At 39.4% G+C, this 22,704-nt stretch overlaps 2 protein-coding genes and 1 long non-coding RNA gene across 8 annotated transcripts in view; 1 reads left to right on the forward strand and 2 right to left on the reverse strand.

The window, feature by feature from the left end:
* Positions 1–958: 958 nt before the first annotated feature.
* On the reverse strand, positions 959–16,493 carry prom1b (prominin 1 b). Of its 5 annotated transcripts, XM_017035556.2 has the most exons (28): positions 15,913–16,493; positions 11,780–11,841; positions 11,512–11,538; positions 11,173–11,378; positions 10,549–10,669; positions 10,400–10,463; positions 10,202–10,291; positions 9,253–9,470; positions 9,077–9,151; positions 8,847–8,910; positions 8,708–8,716; positions 8,413–8,572; positions 8,077–8,229; positions 7,490–7,613; positions 7,224–7,327; positions 7,054–7,138; positions 6,813–6,959; positions 6,660–6,731; positions 5,566–5,658; positions 5,338–5,355; positions 4,776–4,829; positions 4,609–4,689; positions 4,367–4,435; positions 4,055–4,144; positions 3,199–3,314; positions 2,281–2,379; positions 1,642–1,677; positions 1,346–1,403 (listed from the first exon to the last, which is right to left on the reverse strand). In XM_017035556.2, exons 1-26 carry the CDS (start codon positions 16,181–16,183, stop codon positions 2,310–2,312), a joined length of 2,643 nt encoding a protein of 880 aa, XP_016891045.1. In that variant the 5' UTR covers positions 16,184–16,493; the 3' UTR covers positions 1,346–1,403; positions 1,642–1,677; positions 2,281–2,309. The 5 variants fall into 5 exon arrangements, with proteins under 5 accessions (XP_024914086.1, XP_016891045.1, XP_016891047.1 ...); XM_025058318.1 differs by lacking the exon at positions 2,281–2,379 and having other exon boundaries at positions 959–1,403; positions 15,913–16,183; XM_017035558.2 differs by lacking the exon at positions 8,708–8,716 and having other exon boundaries at positions 15,913–16,183.
* Positions 16,494–16,588: 95 nt separating this feature from the next.
* Positions 16,589–22,704, forward strand: part of LOC112487452 (uncharacterized) — a 7,215-nt gene continuing 1,099 nt past the window's right edge. For both annotated transcript variants that reach the window (XR_003050536.1, XR_003050537.1), the window contains exons 1-2: positions 16,589–16,726; positions 19,793–19,897. This is a non-coding gene — a long non-coding RNA (uncharacterized LOC112487452). The remainder of the gene's footprint in view (positions 16,727–19,792; positions 19,898–22,704) is intronic.
* tapt1b (transmembrane anterior posterior transformation 1b) overlaps positions 19,114–22,704 on the reverse strand; it is a 6,641-nt gene continuing 3,050 nt past the window's right edge. Inside the window, exons 7-14 of the mRNA XM_025058319.1 lie at positions 22,554–22,623; positions 22,308–22,388; positions 22,085–22,194; positions 21,138–21,197; positions 20,770–20,838; positions 20,585–20,661; positions 20,281–20,453; positions 19,114–20,087 (exon numbers count right to left, since the gene is read on the reverse strand). Of these exons, the coding sequence (XP_024914087.1) occupies positions 19,828–20,087; positions 20,281–20,453; positions 20,585–20,661; positions 20,770–20,838; positions 21,138–21,197; positions 22,085–22,194; positions 22,308–22,388; positions 22,554–22,623 (900 nt within the window). The 3' untranslated portion in view covers positions 19,114–19,827. The remainder of the gene's footprint in view (positions 20,088–20,280; positions 20,454–20,584; positions 20,662–20,769; positions 20,839–21,137; positions 21,198–22,084; positions 22,195–22,307; positions 22,389–22,553; positions 22,624–22,704) is intronic.

The following is a 22,704-nucleotide window of genomic DNA, read 5'->3' on the forward strand; positions in this document are numbered from 1 at the left end:
GAATAAGAGAACACGTGTGTGTGTGTGTGTGTGTGACTGCACACACATCAGTTCAGGAACTTTATTTGTATAGCCACCGATCTCTTTTGGAAGAGAAAAACTTTCTCAGTGAAGGACATCTGGAACATCTGTGTCACACTGGTGGGACCACAGCCGGGACCGTCATCACGTCTTCTTTAAATCTCTCTGTCCAATCAGAGCTCAGCCTTTTCAGTTGCCGTGTGTGCATTTTCTTCAGACCTACATGTTACATAAATGTTCCTGGCTGTTCAGACATCCTCTGAGCTCCAACGACAGCTGGTTCCACTTGTTGAAATGAGTAACGACGCGAAACAAACTTCATGGAAGAAAAGCAATGAAGACATTGAACGATTAAACATTTTTTATTCGTCTCCTCAACACAAAATCCATTTTTCTATGTATAAACAGGTGAAGCTGTGTGTGTGAGTGTGTGTGTGAGTGTGTCCTGTTTGGTCCCTGAAATCACAATGATGTCCATGAGAAACTGTATAAAGATGGTGTGTGTTTTTGCTTTTTCTTCCATAGCTCTGCACTCAATTTGGTGTCCAATATTTTACGTTACTTTCCAATCAAAAAAAAAAAAAAAATCAAAACGTTTTTGATTCTTAAAACAATGTCCCATGATTGTCCATAAAAATATTCAAACGGTTACAAGAAAAGCTAGCTCTACTTACTCTTTGAAACAGGTCAAGGTGAAGCTAACCAACTAGTTTGTGACAATTACGACAGAAATGGCAGCTTCAGGAACCAATTTCATATTTTTAAATTGGCAGCGTGATGTCATTATGAGGACTGGAGTCTTGTCATCAAACCTCTGGCAACAGAGTGAAAAGTGTGTATTTTTTAAAAACATAAATTTAAGATGTTTACTCAGGGCAAACTTGAGGAGTTGAAGTGCTGCGAGCTAAATGTTAAATATTCACCAAGCAGATCTCAGTGCTGCGGGCTAAATGTTAAATATTCACCAAGCAGAGACGACAAAACACGGTCAAGAGCTATGACTACAGAAAAAACTACATGGATCTTTATAAAACAAACATTAACAAAATGTATAAAACTTTCAGAAGTTTTTGAAAGTGTAAAAAAATGTACAAGTTCCACAGAGTTCCAGTGAATACTGAAAATACTGAAAGTACAAATTCATTTTCTACGTGTTCCACTAACTAAGCAGAAACTGCCTACGATTCTCTGTATCAGGGTAAAGTACTGTACAGTCGGCTCTTTCTTCTTGTTGGACGCTGGTGTGGGTGTGCGGGGGCTAAATGACAGTTGCTGGCAGTGAAAGTCCTAGTTAAACGGCTCGACACACACTTTTTCATTCTTCCCTTTTGAATTTGGAATCATTAAAAGTTCTTGTTTGAAAACGTCACTGTTAAGAATCCCTGAAAACAGACAAGGTCGATGTCAGAAGTCAAAAACACAAAGTAAAAAATGTAGGAAGCTAAAAAGCTATTTGATCTATTACCCTGAGCTAACAGGCTAATTGGGAGCAGGTTCTAAAGACACACATTACGTGATATAAATATCTGCTACTGAACCCACCTCCATGTTACACTGGACCTTTATGTTGTGTTTTTGTACTACATAGGAATGACAAAAATAAAACAAGGCAGAACTCACAACAGGCTCAGAGCTCAGTTCCAGTTCTCTTGTCCACTGTGGGAAAATAATAATAATACAAAAATTCAGAATTGTATTTATGAAGAACTACATTCTACAAAATACTTTCCTACAATACTACAATTTATATCCACCAGTACGTATTGCGATACTATAGATGCAGTGATATATTGAGGTTTTTTTTTTATTTGTAATTGCTAAAGAAGAAATGAAAGCAAAATAAAATGAAGCAAAGGCATGAATATTTTCAGGTTAATTGTTAATAAAAAAAAATCAATAAAGTACTGCAGAATATCAATACATTGAAATATCGCAATATTACACCCCTAATTAATAAGTACAGTGAGAACAACTGCTTTGTTGAGTGACACACAGTGAGAGTGAGTGTCCAGGTGATGGACAAAAGTCAAAGAACCAAAAATGGAAGAAACACTGATGTGAAAGTAGTATTAGGTGGTAGTTGTAGTAAAGTAGTAGTAGTAGTAGTGGTAGTAGTAGTAGTAGTGGTGGTGGTAAGAAGAAAGAAGGTGAAACACCGACCACATCCTCGTGGCTTAAAGTCAGACCAGTGATGGTTGGAGAATGTTAGGAAGTGAACTTCAGCTGGAGGACGGTTAGTGGACAGGGTTTTGTCGTTACCTCTTCAAAAGGCAGGACATTCCTGCAGGTCACCAATCGTAGTCAATCGGGGGGGCAGAGGCCCGAGGGAACCGGACCAGTGTGTCAGGATATGGGGAGCTGAACCAGCAAATGCAAGGAATACTTCATAAGTATGGACTCTTGGAAAACTGTGGTGTGTAAATATGAAGTCGTGCTGTTTCTGTAAAGAGTTCCTGGATTAGCTCCTCAGTGCAAGAGCGAGCAGAGATAGAGATTACAGAACTTATTAACGATGGATGAGGAGAGCAAGAAAAGAGTGACAGGACTGAAGAAAGAAAGGAGAGAAAGGAACAAGAATCCATGGAAAGAGACGTGATGTCACGACGGTGATTAAGATTCTTTACAGGAGAGTGGACAGGAGGAAGAGAACAAGAGTTTTAAAGTGGAGCCAACTGTGGGTCAGTGAAGCTGGAGGAGTGTGAAATAATGACAGAGGAGAAGAAGCCGCTGATTTTGGATGAAATGACTTGAAGATGAAAGTGGTCACAGGTCTGTGGTGAATGATGATGGGTTTTTCACCCGGTATGTGCATGCCCCGACCGCCCCTTGAAGCATTACCCCCCCCCCCCAACACACAATCTCACACACACACAGTCCAAAAGCATACAGAATTAGTTTGTATGTTAATGTTCACTCTTTAATGACCATATGTGCAGATATGAGTGTGAATAGTTGTCATTGTTGGACTGGTCCAGGGTGCACCCCCGTCTCACTTAATGTCTGTAATTGACTCCAGACCCCACCCCTCCACCCCGACCCCCCCGGGACCATGACATTAAAGCAGTAGACGATGAATGAATGAAATGATTTTTAGCTAAAGTAAAACAGGGGAGCGGTCTTTTCACCTCTCTTTATCTTCATGTTCTGAATGTGTTCTGTGTGTGTTTTTGTACTCACTCTTCAAAGACGTCCTCTGTGTCCATCCTTCTGTAGAACTTGGACAGTTTGACAGAGAAGATGATGCTGGGGATCATGAAGATGCAGCTGGCTCCCAGACCGAACCAGAACGTGTTCTAAAACAGAGAACAAGCAGCTCCTCACTTTTCACATTTTTTTCTGGATGAAAAATAATAAGTATTTCTTTCTAATCAATAATTATTATTCCAGGTGGAGGTTTCTGACATTTTCCACATTTTTTATTATTAATCACAAATCAAAACAGGTTTCAAACACACAAATTCCATAGCATGAAAAGTTGTTATGCTAAAAATGTTAATTTATCATAACTAATCATGATTAATCCACAGCTACCCTCTGATTACACTGAAAGTTTTAATTCTTTTACAGCCCTGTTCTTTATTTAAAAAAGTAAAAACTTTGCTACACCGATGGATTAACCCTCAGCTGCCAAAGTGTTTAAAAAGCTTTAAATCTGACACTACTAATGGACTTCAGGACAGAACTGCAGCGCTTTGGGTTTTTGCTGCTTCAAAATAGTTTCAAACATCAGGTAAATGTGAGACAGAAAGCAAACACTGAGCAGGAAATACAGGAACAAACTCATGCAGTATATAAACCTGCAGCAGCTACAGGAAGTGCCGAAGGACTGATATAAATTCTGACTGTTTACATTAGTCACAGTCTGTGGGTTTGACTCTGCGCTTTTATTAAACTCCCAGAACCGCATCATGTGTGACACACAGCTGCAGGTGAAACACTGAAGGATCTATGTTCATGTTTCATGTCTGAGAGGACGGGCTGTTCCCAAACATGCTGCTGCTACACACACACACACTCTCACACACACACTTACCACTGAGTCGACCACAAAGCTGCACGCCACGATCTCCATGCTGTCCACAACGTTACTGATGGGTTTACACTGAGCCACCTCTCCCATCAACTGTGAGGAAATCACACACGACGGACTTCATTTACAGTTGAGGTCAAAATTATTAGTTCCATAAAACACGTCATGTTTTTATACAGGGCAATGAATGTTATCGCAGCATTTATGACTGTATTTGGACAGTGCAATAAACCACCAATTAAAACAGACTTCTGACCAATCACATCTGTGTGTATTGGATCCATGTGAACAAACAAATTTGTAAAACATACTCACAGAGTTTTTGACCCACTCTGTGTACTGTGTGAAGTATCCCACCAAAGTCTGCATGTAGCCCTTTGTTTCCTACAGTCAGAGAAAGAACAATGTTATGAACAGGAGTTTTCATTGGTTTGAGTCTATGGTGAAATTCTGAAAACCATGTTACAGTTTACTAATGTCCTGCTTTTAATTTATATGAAAACAACATTTAAAACAACGTAACGTCACTGTTCACAGTTGCGTGAGGCCAGTCCTACCTGCTTGACCACATGTGAGGCATTATGAACGATGAGGTACTCTGCTGCGTCGATGGCACTCAGGATATTATTGACTTTGACCTGAGAGACGGAGGAATATTTATTTACACTGGATTCTTATTGTGGTGTTTACTCTGATTTTGTTTTTTAAACGTATGTTTTCTCACAGGAAGGTCGTTGGACATCTTCTGCAGCTGCTTTATACTCTGACTGAGTGTATTCTGAAAGAGTAAACACACACAAACTTGCTAAATAGAACATAACATGGATGTAAAGGCCTGGTCGGTGACAAAGGTTAAAGGTGAGGCTGCAAAAACAGACTAGAAGTAGCTGGGCAGAATTACTTAGAATGTTTAATTAAATATTTAATTTTAGAAAATCATTAAAATGAATAATCCTATTTAGTGGGAAACTGATGTTAGTGCTTATGAAGGTAATTACACATGTGATTCTCTTAAATCTTCAGATCTTCCGTTGTGCTTTAAACTGTATTTACATCTAAATGTGATTATTATTTATATATATGTACATATATTTACCTCTGAATCCGTTCCGTTTCTATATCTGCTGCCTCACTATTGCAACCATTAGTTGTTGTTTTCATTTCTTACAGCGAGAACTGGTAAGGACTACCCCATCTACACACACATCACATCTCAATGTCCCAACATCAACCACGGTGCTACTACAAACATGGACAGCCGTCGGTGTGTGTCGACGGCAGCTTACCCGCGCTCTGACGTATTTCTAGCACCAATAAATTAAAGACAAGGATGAAAAAAAAACACAACAAAAAAAACAAACAATAAAAATAATGACAAACTTGTATATTTATGAATGTGTAATGTAGAATAAAAGCAAACTATTTTTATGTTCTAGGTGTAAATGTTTAGGGATTTTTTTTCATAATTGTTTGTATCTAGGTTTTATCTCATGGTATATTTCTTTTATATGTACCGTTGCTTGTTCCATGGGTTCCACCAGGTCTCTGTGTATCTGCCTGATGCTGCTGGCGTGTCCTCTCAGTGCATTTTCCAGAGCACCACGTGGCTGTGAACACAAACCATGAAAAATAAAGAGCTGGGTCGCTCCTACTCTCTGACACAATCACCGAGTCTTTTCTCCCAAATCCTTCTGCTCAGTCCCTTCACCTAACTATATATGTTTATGCTGTAAGGGTCAGTGTTCAGACTCAATGGGTGGTTTGTTCACTGCAGACTGGGAGCAAATCATTATCCAAACAGCGTGTCGGACTTTTACCTATAATGACTTTTCTCTGCCAATAAGTATATCACTTATTCATTTTCTTATTCAAAGGGGTGAGACCTGAGAGAATGCTTTATTATATTTTTTTTTTTAAAAGACAAATCACATGAACGACAATCAAAAATTAAATTGATAAAATTCTATATAGTAGGTTTAATTGTACATAGAAGCCACGGTTCGATAAGTATCTCGATATTGACGCCATGTTCGGTACCTAGTCGGTGCAGAATGAGTGAATGTGAGTTATCTTTTTACATTTATAAACAAGTAGCTACAAACGTTCACAAACATGCTGTTCACAGAAATAGTTCACTCAAATCTCATGGCAAATATTCAGGTTGTCAAATAAACAAATATAAGAAATATAAACACAAACGTCTTTCTGGTACCAGTCGTACCCAAAGTCGTGTCTTACCAGCGGCGTGGCCAACGTTAACGTAACAATAACGACACGTTTTCTTTGGCTCCACTGGTACTGTAGTTAGCTGTCACACCTGGAGCTGGGAAATATCGCTTCCGTTCCCCGTACGAGGTTCATGTTTGCTAACCGCTAATTAACGGTAACTTGCTGGAAGTAGTTGAATGACTGACGCGAGTCGCAGTTTCGTCCCGTAACAGTTGTGTTCCGGATATATTAAAAAATTAGTTCTGCATCGAAAGGTTTATAATACAAGTTTACACACGTGTACCGAACTATTTAAAATCTCTCGATTTATAATTATATAATGATAGTTTAAATTATATTGACAATTATAATTCTACCCGCAAGTTACAGTAAGACTCACCAGTTGGTCAGCCCGAGCCTCCAGGTCTACGGAGAAGGTCAGGAGGTCCACGTCAGTGACTCCTTTATTTACCTATTTACAATGAGGCGTTCAATGACCTTCAGCTTTAAAACCACATTCACTCCGGCTTCTATCTTAGTTTCAGCAATCTACCTCGGCCAGGTACGCCTCGTAGTCGATCTGTCCAATTCCAGAGTTGGCAAAGTTGATGAGGTTGTCTCTGCCGGCCTGCTCCAGAAGAGTGATGTCCTGCAGGTTGACCTGAACACCGTCAAACAGTTTACCCAGGTCCTTGTTGTACTGTAGTGGGACACAGACAAACACTCACTGGTGACCTTGATGAAACTCATGAAACTAACCAACAACTTCACCCGCTGAATTAAGTGACACCTACTGCAGTTTGGTTGAGAAATGAGTTGATGTTGAACATGGTCTCCAGCTGCAGGGCGTGGTACAGTCCGTTGTTGTCAAAGCACTCCCTTCAACACAGACACAGCACAATAATACTGATCATTTTTAGAAATTATAATGTAAAAATCAAACCTTTTTTTGTGTTCTGTTTACCTGTACATGCTTCCCACAGTCAGGTCAATGTTTGGATTTTGAAACAGCATCCCAGGGAGGAAGTTCTTCTTGGCAGGGTGCACCATGTACGGTGTATCTATAATCTGGACACAAACACAGTCCCTTCAGTCACACTGTCCAAGTTTAGAAAAGAAGACAACTCAAGATGGAGAGACAGTTTCTACCCAGTACCTGGAAGAGCTGCCTGTTAGACAAAGATTTTAAAAAAGACACCTCAAGATGGAGAGACAGTTTCTACTCAGTACCTGGAAGAGCTGCCTGTTAGACAGTGGTTCACACAGCAGTTTCTCTATGTTGCCACTGGCAACAAACAAGGTGGTAACGGCACTCATCAGGATCCAGCAAAATATGAAGGAGAAGCCCACTCCTCTGTGGGTGTGGGAGAGAGAAGGATCTTGAACATCTATTATGAAACATTACTGTCTTCTGCCATACACATTATCTTTATTTATTTATCTGTACAAATCACTGTATGAGTATGCGATTAATTAAATGAGCTGCAATGCTGCCATCTAGTGATCTTTGCTTTATCATACAGCCATTTATCCCCAAAACTAGTTTTAGGGCACACATCATCTGGCAAAACCCAGACATTGCGTCGGGTTTTCATTATCAGAAGGAAAAACGATACGATGTTATCGGACATCCCTAAGATATATATATACGTATATGACTTACAATACATCAACAGTGAATACTACATACAACTTTCTATTTGTCTCAAATGACTGGTGTGTGAAAAAATTGTGCATAAATGAAATAAATTTATTTTTATTCTAATAACAGCCTCTTAAAGATAAAATACGACCTTGTAGTTTTTTATTCCACCTACGCCATTAGCAGGTTGCCGCCTGTGTTTGACAGACATCCTCTAGTTGTTGGTGACGCTTGCTTGTCGTAGCCACAGGTTCCACACAGCAGCCCCAGACAGTTGAAGGCCAGGACGAGGATGACCATGCAGAGAGCTGCCACGCAGCCTATCCACCTGTGACACACACACACACACACACACGCATATCGCTTAGAAAGATAGCAAAAGCTTATTCCAACCATAACCTTATTTAAACAAGAGGAACCTAGAAATAACCCACACTGTTGCCTTGACATTCACGTTAGATTTCTTTCCCCCTGTTCTGATTATTTTGTGTCAACAGAAACAAAGACAAACCTGTAGAAATCAATCTGGTCAATCTGCGGGTAATAGGACTCGATCTTCTTCTGTCCCTCGGTGAGGAAAATGGTGAAATTGGTCAGAGAGGGTTCCACAGGGAACATCTTGGCGAAGTTTGTGATCTCAGCACCGATCTTGTCAAGCATTCCTTTCACTCCTACGAAAACACACAAAAACCCATTGAGGAGCAGATAAACACACTAGAAACAAAAGCCAGTGCGATTATGTTGACAAGAGGACACGCTGGTTAGATGTTACGGACGTAAAGTTTCAGACACAAAAGAGAACTTACGAGGCAGAGCTACGGTTTCATTATCCAACAGCATGCAATGAAAGTGAGAGAAAGGATGAAAAGGTGAAAACTCTACTGACAAGATTGAATCATAATTAATCATGGTACTTGTGTGTATTTAGAATATACACTACAGTACCTGCAACAATGTTTTTCGTTTGCTCTCTAACCAGTCGTGGTGTGTCATTAAAAGATGAGTAACCCTGTGAAGAAAGGAAATAAATATAAACTAAATATATATATACGTATATATATGTATACATATATATATAGACTCAAAATAACATATTCATATTGCTGAAAGCTGTTTAACCTCTGTAGGTGATAATAGGTCAGTAAGGTCATGGTGTACAGGAGACACAAACGTACCTTTTGCACAACGTTGCTCAGATCAGTTTTCAGCAGTGTGTCTACGTTCTCTATGGCGTGGTTGATATTTGGCAGCTGAACATCGTGAATTGAATATGGAAACAGGAAAAGGGAAGTTATTTAAAACACTCAAAACTATGTTTTAAACAGCAGTTCCTTCTTTATATCTTTGGTACCTTCAGATAATTTGCACTGATTCCTAGCTGGGACAGTGTGGCTCGGATGGCGTTACAGGTTGGAGAGACCGCTCCGTTGGTGCAGGCTGGGTCAGACAAAGTGTTGGTCAGTGACGCTCGCTCCGCTGATAGTGTGCCCTGAAGTTTTCCTGTGCCCTCCTGAAGGACCTCCAGTGAGGTGCTGACACTCTCCAGCGCCTCCTTGGTCTCCCTCATGGCTATAGAAAAACACATATGAGAGATAGATCTGAGGAAATGTATTTATTTTTGACTATCTCAAAGACTATATTTAACAATGTAAATACAGAACATACATCACACGACTATCAATAATAACCAGAAAGACACAGAAAGGTCACAGTCACAGTCGTAACAATCCACGAAGAAAGAAAACAGGAAGAATCATGACTTTGAATTTTATTTAATTTATTTCTAACACTTTTCAACCCACAATTCCACAAACTACGTCACGAGCACAGCACCGATCACCGACTGTGATTACCTTTGACTGCATTCTCAACTTTGCCTTCAAACACAAATATGTGAGAAAAGTAAAAAAGGAAATAACATTAAAAACATTCAGAAATCTGTCCTAAAAACATCTGAAGAATTAGTAGGTCGAACACAGTTGTATGATTTAAAAACAAAACTTTGTAATATAAGCCAATAGAAATTCTAAAAACTCATAATCAAATTTACTTGATTACTAATCGTTACCTTTCTCAAAATGACACCATGAGTATGATGCAACTGTAAAAAGTATAAATTATATAAATTTAAGTATAAATTGGCTAATATACGGGCCCTTGCTGTTGTATTTTAATTTTGTTTATACTGATAAAAAATTGTTTTTATTTAGATTCGATGAGGTTTATTAGTAGAGAGTAGACAGAGCTTCTGCTCGTGAAGTTAAATACTACATTACTTTGGGCTAGTATAAGTATACTACCTCCTGCCATGCGCAGGGCAGTATCCAGTGATGGAACCACCTCTTTCTCCAGCTGACTGTGGATCCTTCCACCCAACACTGCCCCGATGTCTGTGGAAAACAAGAAAAAAACGCACAGAGTTTTTCAGACATAACCTCTAGTCTGACCCTTAGTACTGCGACCTGTACTGAATGGAGACAGAGCTGGATTGGACTTACTGTCCAGGTCTGAGAGGACTTTGTTCTTTGCCGTGGTGTACTGGGCTGTCAGGTATTCAATTTGCTGCGTTGAGGACAAATAAACAGCCAGAGGAGTATTAAAAAAAATCCAGTATTACATTATCTACTGTGTGTGCAACTGTGCGTACTGAAGGTGTGTTGTTGGCAAATGTCTTCAGGTCTCGAATGTTGGTGTTGATGAGACGACGAGTGCTTTTGATGTGAGTGCTGATGTTATGGTTCGCACTGTAGGCAACACAGACTCCCAGTCTGAAAGAAAGAGAGAAAGACGAAGAGAAAGTGAGAGCGAGAATCAAGCACCGTCGATAACGCTTCCGTCTTTTACCAGCAGAGGGCAGCATTGCAACAATTCAATCTTTTTTTGCCGAATGGAAAATAAAGCTCAGCCATCAATTCCCACATTTCATTGTGTCACAAATCATGGCCCAACTTAAAAACTTTAAAATTAAATGTTGTCTTCCCAAGTAGTGATATGTATGTGATTATAAATAAATAATAATAATTTAAAAAAAACATTCGTTTTACTGGATTAACTATGGATTTGCATTTCAGGTGCGTTACTGCCACCTACTGGGTCTGTTTTACCCGACATAACCCATTCTGAAGGTATAGAAGTTATTTCACCGTGTACCTACAGTAACAGTTAAGAAACAGAAAAATAAAAAAACAGAAAACAGTGAAAGACGACCTACATGATGAAGATGGTACAACAGAAAACAGTGAAAAAAACATGGAACTCAAAGACGACCTACATGATGAAGATGGTGGAAGCGATGAGAGAGGCCGTGTAGAAACCCCTCTGACAGTCGGCGTTCTTCCTCTGCCTCTGGTGCATCTCACCCCCACAGTTCTCACAACATCGACACATGCAGAAAAGTGTGCCTATCAGGGGGGTGAGGACCACCACCAGAAGGCCAATGGAGGCACATATGAGGAATCCAGCCTCATAGTGGATCCACTGAAGGAGGAGAGGAAGCACAGGGTTCGTTATTAATGCTCTAACAAATAATTATTGATATATATATGTGTATAAACATAAGAGTAATACGGGTGTAAATAATTTGTAACATCTTTATGGTTGATGGATTTACCTGTAGCAACAGAACAACGTTTTCTGGCTGAAACACCACACACACACAAACAAAACAAAAAAATAAACAGAAACAAAATTATGTCAATTGGATCAGAGATTATTAGACATTATAAATTATGAAAGTCTTTTATTAGTCCTAATTTTGTAATTATTTTTATTATTTATTTATCAGTGGTAAATACGAACTTTGTAACATCTTCCATAACATATCAAACATACCTTTCTCCATTCCTCTAAAACTTTGTAACATCTTCCATCAAACATACCTTTCTCCATTCCTCTAGTTTAATTCCTCCCATGTTTTGCTGAATGACTTTAACAATCAGTTCTGAAATTTAAAAAAAACAATCACGTCATATAAACTAGTATTTATTGTACAGTATATCCATCGGTTTCTGTCTGCATTTTCTTATGACATTTGTATTCCTTCACATTCATCTGTAACACATATCAACACATCCTGTCATGAAACAAAAGTTCACTTGTCTGGTCTACGGCCACATCAGCATGTAGTTGAGTTTCTGTCAGAGATGAAGAGCTGGTCTGTTGACCGACAGTACTGCACTAATCCACAGTGGTGTCACGGCTGTCCAGGCCAGTTGTTTGTTTATTTGGGTCAACAGCACTGACCCTTCCTTGTTGTTTCTCCTCAGCCTGACTGGATATTTAACACATTCTCTCACAAACGTTCACACTAATACAACCAGAGAAAGACACAGAAAGACCAAGTGCAATCCTGATCCTATACCTGAAGTGTGTGTGAATAAAACAAGGCTGCAAATAAACATTGTTTATTTTTTTCTTCCACTCAATCTTCTCAGATATCTCTTAAATCAGATACAAATGAAACATAGTTTGTTATTGAGCATTCATTGCCAGTGCCCCTGACTAAAGTAATTGAAAACACAAATAGAGAACAAACAGTGACAGAGACGCTGCCTTCTGCTCAGACATTCACTGTCCTAATTTGAGTTTAAAAATAGGAAAGATTAATTGCACTTAATCTGTTCCAAACCACGTTGTTTCATTTCTAAACAAGGTGAACGTCTATTACTGTCTACACTGGGAGGTGCACTTCCCCTGAAGTCTATTTATAATAATAATCAACACATTAATGATGGAAAGAACAACAAAATATTTATTACATTTACATGAACAGACTAGGGGTAAGATTTCATTTGCTGGTGAGTCACTGCTTCACTGAAGCACAAAGCTTTGTGGGATATTAAACCAAACAGTAATATTGTCAAAACTTCCAGCCATGAATTCATGAATTCCTATATTCATCAAGGTTTAGAAATTGGTTTGTTAAAGTTACATTTTTTTAAGTTTTAAATGAGTTCATAGCACCATCTGCAGGGGAGATGGGGAGCCACATGTTCCCTGTTTTATAAATGCGTGTTTACAGAGGCTTTGTGTCCATGTTATTTCAGGTGAAACCAACAGTACCGTTCCTCAGACTGTCATGTAGGGTGAAGACATCTCTCTGAACATGCGGCACCAGAGCACGTCTGATACCACCTGTTGTAGCTCAGCCTCTTAGTTAGCATTAGCCACAGAGGGCAGTTAAGCTTACACAGCTTAGCTCAGTGACCCAGTAAAGGAGGCACAGGAGCAGCAAATGAGGGGAAAGGAGTGAATGTGAGGAGGTAAAGTAAATGTTGTTGTTAGTGCTGAAGGAAACATCTCTGTCACTAAAAGAAGCATCTGGACACTTTGTCCACCAAAGTTTAGATCAACTTTTTAAAGCTGCCACTTATCTTGGAAAATTCTTTTCACTTTCTATTTTCTAAAAAAAATAAAAATCCAAATTAGTAAAACAAGTCATCCTGTCAGGGTGAGATGCACATCATTAGCACCAAAACATAAATCACTGCCAATAGTTTGCTGCTAAGTCAAAAATTACAACCCTCTTACTGTCATGTGTAAAAATAGACCAACACAATCCTCTGTTTGGACCTGCTCTGGGAGAGATTACCGGAAGGCCTTACGCAACCTTACGCAAACAAGCATCGCTGCTGCTTTTTACCTACTCAAAGGTTAATTTGTGACTGTGGGTAAGAAGGGCGTAGCTTTGGTAGTTGGCCACCAGGGCACAGCACTAGTGTGAGCAACACATAAGTAAGTTATGACACAACCACAGACTCTAAAAACCTCAACCTTCGACAAAAAACAAGGTGTTAAATTTAATTCTGTATTAAAATCACCACCAAATCTAAACATCTTTTCTTTAGGCCATATCCTACCAGCCAGCTACAAGACTTATTCTCATGTCAGTAACATGAAGTCAACAGCTACAAGACTTGTGTTATTCTCATGTCAGTAACATGAAGTCACACAACAGCTTGTTTCCAGAGAACTGCTGTGACGGTGCTGTCCATGGTGCTGACACACAGGCCACTGAAATATTCTTTTCTCTAAAGAACAATTACTCGTAACAGAACTTCAATATTTTCTACCTGATATCATATTGATATTTGCATATTTTTTGGAGCAAAAATGTCTAAAGCTACAACTGCCTCTTTTTGGAGCTAATTATTATTAGGCAAAAATGTCTAAAGCTACAACTGCCTTAGCATGTTGAAAAAGAAGAATTGAACAGTTACTTATGTTATTGCTACTACACAACACCGTGTACTTCATATACTTCTGATATACTTTTATGTCTTCAAGAATAACAACATCGAAGGCATCAGTTAAATATTATTATTATTGTTATTAGTAGTAGTATTATAAATATCAACTACCCTTTATTATCTGATGCCAACCATTCAGTGGTAAAACAATTCCATCTTTAGTGATCTCATAAAAGTTCATTTTAAAGCGTAGACATCCTGGCAGCTGGAAACAACACTTCCATGTAGGGTTTCAGCTGAACTTGAACGATCATCACAGCCTGGAAACAACACTTCCATGTAGGGTTTCTCAGAAATCAGCTTAGACTGGGACCCAGATGGGTTTGTTGACATGTGTCATTGAGGCCCATTGCCAAGACTGTGTATTTGTGTTAAGAACAACTGGTGACCACACGTGACCCACAGAATTCAACTAGTTCAACTCTCATCCTGAATCTCGTCCAATTTAAAATGACGCCCACGTAGAGTGGTGATGTTGGCTGTGTCCCACACACGACACAGGATGCGTAAGAGTTGACATGACATCCAGGTTGTACCGCCTTCCTGTGCGTGTGTGTGTGTGTGTGTGAGACAGTGACTCACTGTGTGAAGTCCCTCTCACAGGAGCAGCATATGGTGCAGAGGATTAAGGTATTACGCAGAGAGAAAGCCTCTTCCAATCGCCGATCTGCTAATTGATTACCGAGGCAGCAGCCCTAACCCTGAACACCAAAATGGCAGCAACTTAAGTCCTTCAATCCTCCCCATGTGACACACAAAACACAATCAAACCACTATTAGCTGCGTGTAGCTTTATATATATCTCACTGGGTGTTTGTACTACACCAAAGGAAACCAAAGAGCAACTCTCTACCTTGGTCCCATTGATCAGGATCAGGAAGACAGAACTGCTGTACACATTTGTCTCCCTTGGAAACAGGGAGACATCCTAATCTCATGCAACACATTTCTGACTTCTGGACTCTGGAAGTTTCTGACAAGTCTAAGTTCTGTTTCACATTGATTTGGCCAAAAACGCATCAGACTCTCAAAGAGGAAATTAGACATTTCTACAGATTGTTTTTACAAACAGGAGGTACAGCCTAAAAATGAACAGTTTCAGATGCAAATATTTGTCGTGGTACCTCCATAGTCTTGTTATTGAGAGTGATAAACACCAACTATTGCAGTAGGAGAGTTAGGATTTACCAAAAAAAAAAAAAAAGAGAGAGCGCAGCACCAATGGATTGGTAATCAGGGATATGTTAGCTAACTACTTTAAAATAAATTAGGATTTGTTTTTAACTTTGATAATGTGTTCTTGGTTTTTGGACTGTGTTCTGTTGAACTGATGAACTACTACAACTACTACTGATTATCCTTCAATGTGTTGACGTAAACACTATTATTATGTTGAAATATACACATTGTTTTGCATCTTACGAATGTGTAATTACCACAGAGTGATACCAGTTGGCATTAAATGAGATGGAATTTAAGGAATCACATTTACATTACTTACCATACACTCAGAGTATTTTGAGTATTTTTAATCTCAGGTCACATACATTGTTCGAGCAAAGCTAAAATGACGTTGAGATTTTTAAAGTCAAATACAATTTAACTAATTCTAAATTATTCGTTTAAACGATTGAAGATATGAGACAAATCCTGGGAATGAGAAACAAAACACAACATGAAGTAGTGGGTGGTTTTTAGTACCGGACTAATCGACGATCATATAAAACAGTGGGATTACGGGGCTTATAGGACAGTAACCTCACCTTTGGGGAAGGGATTCGGCTGAACAACGTAGAGAAAAGCGTGGACCATGTGGAAAAGAATTCCTATGGGTCCTGGTTCGTAGTAGGCATGGGTATCATAAACCGCCGCCGGTACAAAGCCAAAGTTCAGGGGCTCCGTCGGCGGAGGAGAGCGCTGTCTCTGCCGGGAGCCCGCCTGGAGCTGCGCCGGGACCGCGTCTCTCTCTGCCGCCTGCTGCCCGCCGCTGGACCCCCAGAAAAGCAGCAGGACGAGACAGCGAGTCCACAACATGTCTCACAACAGTCCAGTTTTATCGAAATATCAAGAAAAAGTTGTAAAAAAAAACCCGAAAAGTTTTACGTTCAGACCTCCAGTCGTTACAACAGACCGGTGGGATTGAAGAGGGGGGAGGACTGACACCTGTCCCTGAGAGAGGACACCTGTCTCTCCGCTAATGTCTCCAGAATCCTGTCCAACACGGAACTTTTTCTCTTAGCATCCGTCAGCTCCTGGTTCCACGGTACGGACTCATAACAGACATTTTCCCCGAACTGGTCGGGTGGACTATCGACGCCGTCTCCGTTGAGTCTTCGTTCGCACTGTTAGCGCGCACCAGCCTGCGCGTTCACGCGGACAACCTGTTAGGCTCGTGCATGCCATCCCTCGCTTTGTGTGTGTTCTTGTTTATATAAGGACGTGGGGACCAGTGATTTTTCAAACCATCGCGTTGACATTTGCAGGACCTACAATCAATTTTAAGGCGATTTTAGGTTGCGGCAGGTTTCAGTTGCAGGAACCGGTAAAATATTAGTACCAGGACCTTTTGGCTCGAAGGTAAGATTTTCCAAAATGAAAGAGATATAAATCCAGCCAAACAGTAATAAAAATAATTACTTGAGTAATGTAGAATATCTAATGGATTTTTTTTCATATAAAAATATAATATGGGATCTGTATTAGTTTCTCCTTAACTGTCTAAAGTCTATTTAAAGGTCACAATAACTGCATCCACACATTTGTTATTTGACAGATACAGTTACAAAAGGCACAGACAGTAAGGAAATACTTAATGGTGTGTGCACCTCATTTACTACACAATGTAACAGCTACTTATCATATAGGATCAAGTGTTGCATTGAGGTGGACACAGTCATTATACTCAGGTCATTGAGAACCTGAATTCTTAAGCTCAGACGTGGAACAGAAAGGCCAGTGAAGGTCGTTCAAGGCCAGGGTGTTTTGACAAGAAAGCTCCAGTTCAGGAAAAAAAGGGGAAATCCCAGAGTTAGGCTAAAAATTAACAACCTGATAAAACCCTGCGTCCCAGCAAAGAGCTTTGAAGTTGAAGATATTTCAACACTCTCTTTCATCTGGTCTCACCATCATCACATTTCTTACGGTCACTCTACATAATCCAATCCTTCCTGTTCTAAAATGACACCAAGAAAAAAAATTACAAATCAGTAATGAAATGTAAGCAACTCATCAGAGATGGATGTAAAACAAAAGAAAAACGTCTTTTGTGTGAGTGTCTGTGACGACAGACGCTCTCTGTGCCCCTCTGTTCCATTCAGGGTAAACAGTGGACGGCACTGTTTGCCTGGCGAACAAAGTCTGAAGTGACTGCCTTCACTGGAACTTTCACTTTTTTTTCATCCTTTAACACAAGCTCACACAGAAACCGTTATAAAATATCTGGTTTTATTCTCCTTTTGTCCCACGAGGAGATGCATTTACAGACGTGTTGTAGAGGAAAAATAAAAACATCCAAAGTCCAATGCATACACCGAGTAGTTAAAGGCTCTCCATGTTTTCTCTCACTCACTCACTCTCCCACAAACACACACAGTTTGAGCCCCAAATGTCAAACCAGTGCAGTTCAGTCACAGCTGAGCACAGTCCTTATTTACTGTATGAATGAAAAGAAAAAACACTAATCAAAAGTATTCTACCGACGGCCTGATTTTGTTTTGTTTGTTGTTTTGTTTTTACAAAAAAGCTTCATAAAGTCCACACCGACGGCCTGATTTTTTTTTTTTTTTAATATTCCACCGATTTTTTTTTTGTTTGTTTTTTACAAAAAAGCTTCATAAAGTCCATCACCTGCATTTGATCATGTTTCACCTTCATTCTTGTCATCTGTTCTTTCTTAACCCTTTGAAATAACCCATATTTGTTTTAGGTAAACCCAGATTAACCCTTTATCAAAATCTTCTCAACTTCTAAAAGTAATAATGGAATTTTAATCCAAAACTTTTTATTCTTTCTTTTTTTTATCTCGCTTTAAGACTTAATTTCAAAATAAGCAATTTGTTCCAGGAAACTGTTAATAAATCTGTAACAATAAAGTTACATTGGTGGAGTTGCATATTGAACAGAGAGTTTTGTTCAAACACATTTGGATGAAGGAATCAGAACTGCATCTTAATCTGAGAAAACTCAAAACTTTGTTCAATGCCTTTTGTTTGAAATAGCGTAAGACGGAATTTCTTTTAAAAAACAAACAATTGAATTATATATATTTATAAAAAATCCCTTCAATTATTTTTTCACAGTTAACAAAAAGTACATGATAATGTCTATTAGCAGGGTAAAATGGTCCCTGTAATAGGTTGTTGTTTAGCACACCTTGGTTTGACATGCACATCTCCACAGAACATTAGAGCTCTGTGCTTTAGTTTACCAGCTAACCAGCCAAACCATAACCAGAAACAACCGTTGGTTAGTGACCCTATATCCGTGTACTTTTGTCTTTTCTGAGGTGCATTTCTTTAACCCATTAACCATCTCACCGTTAAAAAAAAAAAAAAAAAGATTCAATTGATATGAAACTATGACACTACCTGTATCTGCACGCTCAACTGTTTGACCTGGTCTGTCAAATGTGTTTGTAGCGCCACCTACAGAGGGAAAAGAAGTAGTACATTCTCTCTGTTTACAAATACAGAATACAAAAATATTTAGCAGAATACTGTAGACTACATTTCGAATCTTATAAAGTTGGTAGCGCCCCTGGATGACCAGGCAGAAAAAAATGCTTTATCTGTTGAATGTCAGGCTCATGGGCCCTACACATGTTTACAAGTAACCGTTACTACCTTACATAGCGTCTGATGATAATGGTAAAAGTAACAGTAATATGTACTAAAGTGATGCTGGTGTTACACACCATGAATTTAAAGTGAGAGCAGGCTCACTGATGTACTTCACCGAGACGTTTCCTTAATTCACAGTATTTAATTTAACAAAAAAAAGAGGAATATTTGCTTCAATGTCTGCCTTCACAAACAGGCACAGCTTCAGTTATTTCAATGACAGTGAAGTGTTACTCTATACGCTGATGACATTGTTCATTCACTCAGTGACTGAAAACAAAGTCTACAGATTAAATTTGTTGATTTTTTTTTAAGAAAACGGTCCGACAACGTCCGTAAAAATTGGATTTGAAATGTTGTTTTTCATACTTTAGAATTAAAAAAAGTTTTCTTAAAAAAATAAAAAATATGTTTTCTGTTAGATCTAAAAACCAACTCCACCCTTTGATTGTGCTTCTGATCTCACATTAGCACAGCCCGCCTCTCAACTCCTTCTCAACATCTTACACAAACACTTCTTCTTCCGTTGTGCACCGTTCCAGCTGCGTACACCCGTCATCAGTGTGTATTTCTGCGGTTTGCCACGATGAGCATCACATGACTTACAGCCAACTGGAAAATGCCTGACGCAGCTGAACACATCTGTGGGGGGCTTCTGATGCTTGTAGTAACAGCTTTATGCCTTAGCTGGTTTTCTCCAGAATAAATAAATAAATACTTAGGTCAGGTGCCCAAGAATAAGTCCATATGTCTGAGCATGTTCCATGACCCGTGTTTGATCCCTGAACTGTTGCTGTGTTTCCAGGACATCGACTGTTTGTCTGTCTGTTCCCGTGGCCCTCAGTCTATTCTGTTGCCACAGATAGTGAAGCGATCGATCTCCAACAAATCTTTCTTGGGGGTTCTGTTGGTGAGTCCGTCTCCTTCCAGTCCTGTGTCTGTGTTGATGATTTTGTCCTCGTCCTCGCCGTCGGGCGTTGTCAGGAATGTGTCCGAGTCGCTCTTGGGGATCGTGTGTTCAGAGGTCTCTTCTATGGTGGGAAGATGAGCGTTGTCTGATGACACAGATGTTCCTCCTTTGTCTGCAGCTGCTGCTGCTTCTGTTTGTGATGCAGATAGAGGTCATTGTGAGAAGACAAAAAAAAAACAGCATAAAACATCTAATGAAGTACTGATCAATATTCACTGATCTGATCTGATCTGATCAAGCCATCTTCAGCAAATTCTACTTCCTTTACAAAAGCTTCTGTTGTACAGTTTAACCCTGACAGAATATTGGAGGCGAACCGTTACCATGCTGAGGTACTGTGTGCACATGTTTGGCTCGATTAGCTCTGGAGTTCACGCGGCTGGAGACGGCAGACGGCGGGGGGTTGAAGAGCTTCTCCTCCATGTTGGCCTCTTTCACTAACGCACATGAGTTCCCCAGTAGAATGATACTGTTGAGAACTTTAAGAGTTATCATCCTGTTCACAAAAAAAAGGAAAAAAATAATAATTAAAACTTGCAAAACAGAGAGAGACTACAAACAACACACTTGTTGTAATTATATGTTGTTATCATATAATTAACATTCAGCAGAGAACTCTTTATTTACCCCAGGTAAAACAGTAGGACACACATAAAGGAGAGTGAACCCTGGATTTTCACTGAGCTCATCACAACTCTGATCAACTGCCAAAAGCAAACAAAGGCATGAAGTTAGATTTGAACTGTCCACACACACACACAATGTCAACAGCCAAAGTTCATCTTGTTTTTTTTACTTAAAGTGTGACTGACCAGCAGAGCTAAAGGCAGAGGGATGAATCCCATTCTTCTGGACACAGAGTCACTGTAGTCTGTGTAAGCCTGGGGACACAATCAAGTCGTTACTTCTCAAATTCAACTAAATGACAGTATAATATGTACGTCAAAGATTATCTTTGTGACTCACTCAGGGATTACTCAGTCAAGTTAATGAGTCAAATTTGTAGAAATGTGAATCAATATGAATCTGAGACGTGATGAAAATGGGACTGATGCATAGTATATATGCATCAGTCATATATATATATATATATACACTTATATATATGTGTGTGTGTGTGTAATTTTTATAATTTTTATAATTTTTTTGAAACAGTCATGATATGCGTGGATTTACTTACATTCTTTTGACGGCTGCTTACAAGATCAAAAGCAAGGCTAGCTCGGTATTCTCCGTACACCTAGGAAATAACAAAATGTCATTAATTCACTTGTTGAGTTGCTGAAGAAAACAACTATGTTGGTGTTACATATGCAAATATTTTTACAGTAAGAGTTGGATTAAAAATATAATAGGAATGCACTCTAACTCTCAGAGAGAAGACACACATTGTCATTGTGGTTTGTGTGATTAGTGCTGACAGTTTGGAGATAAAGAAGTTAATCTCTTCCTGGGGATTTTGGCAGCCATTATATAACTTTTGTTACCAGCCTTAAGAAAGAAAAAAACAAAGACTGACAGAAGAAGAGGCAACAATGGTAATAGTGAACAATGCTATGACAAACTTCTGAACTGCGTTACAGCTGTGACCTTGGAGTGTGTGTGATTTTGTGTCACACTATCATTAACTGCTCTTTCATTTAGAGAGGAGTAGTAACACAGAGTTTCTGTCTCTTAAGCCAAAAGATTTCTTCCTAATCTGTGAGGTAGTTGCAGGAGAAAATCCAAATCCATAATCCACTGATTAGGCCTTTTCAGGGTGAACTTCACCATCTTTACAGGTTCATGGTTCATGGATCATTGTTGAGCCCACACATCAAAAACTAATCCTGCTCATGAGGTGAAAGTACTAGGTACCGAACCCCTGACCACATGCTGTATTATTTAAATAGCACTAAATGTTTGAGTGTTGTACTATTTAAATAGCACTCCATGTTTGAGTGAACGGTAAAATATTACACATTACTGTTTACAATTAGATTTAAAACAAATGTGATTATTTAACATGAAGCCTGTTAAAAAAACTTAAATGAAGTGACTATACACGACATAAAATCATTTTTTTCTTTTAAAAAACGGTATAAACAACTCATTGAGTTGGATGAATAGAATGCCCTTAGCACTCACGTCAGCGCTGATGTCGTTGAACTTAGTGATGAAGGCATGCTTGACCACATCTACGGCGACCTCTGACGCGATGACCATCAGCACGTCCGGAAGCAGCACCCACAGGTGGTCTAAAAGAAGACACAACAAGATATCAGTGCCATTCTGTTGCACTGTCTCTGTATGAGTGAGGAAGAGCAGAACCAGCTGAGTCAATGTCTGTGTTCCCAGTAGCAGCACCTACCAGGGTTCCAAGAAAACTGCTCCATGTTCCTCAGACAGACGATGAGCAGCAGGATGTAGTTGGTGAATCTTTCTTTAATGTCTGTGGGACACAAACAGTACAAATATTCAGTGAACCTACTCCACTCCAACAGCAACGGTGCTTCATTTAGTCGATTCACACCGTGTTGAATCTGCACAAAGACATATGCAGGTCACTTTGCATCTGTTTCACTGCATGCAGTGTTTTATTCAAAGGAGAACTCACCGCTATTTGACATCTGGAAGAGATTGTTCTTCTCAAACTTCTTGAACACACTTCCCTTGATCTCCACAAACTGAAAGGAAAAGCATTGATGTGCAGGAGGAACTCATGCTGCTGCTGTTGCTAACGCTGCTGCTGTTGCTAACGCTGCTGC

This window comes from Cynoglossus semilaevis, chromosome 9, assembly GCF_000523025.1.
Source record: "Cynoglossus semilaevis isolate Cse_v1.0 chromosome 9, Cse_v1.0, whole genome shotgun sequence".
NCBI lineage: Eukaryota > Metazoa > Chordata > Actinopteri > Pleuronectiformes > Cynoglossidae > Cynoglossus > Cynoglossus semilaevis.

What these genes read in the sequence shown, in the direction of transcription:
- prom1b (XM_017035556.2), bottom strand. Translation starts at nt 16,183, where the DNA reads ATGTTGTGGACTCGCTGTCTCGTCCTGCTGCTTTTCTGGGGGTCCAGC. An exon ending in TTGCCAACAACACACCTTCA is followed by an intron (nt 10,464 to 10,548) that starts GTACGCACAGTT and finishes TCCTCAACGCAG; the next exon opens with CAAATTGAATACCTGACAGC. An exon ending in AGATGTCCAACGACCTTCCT is followed by an intron (nt 4,690 to 4,775) that starts GTGAGAAAACAT and finishes TCCGTCTCTCAG; the next exon opens with GTCAAAGTCAATAATATCCT.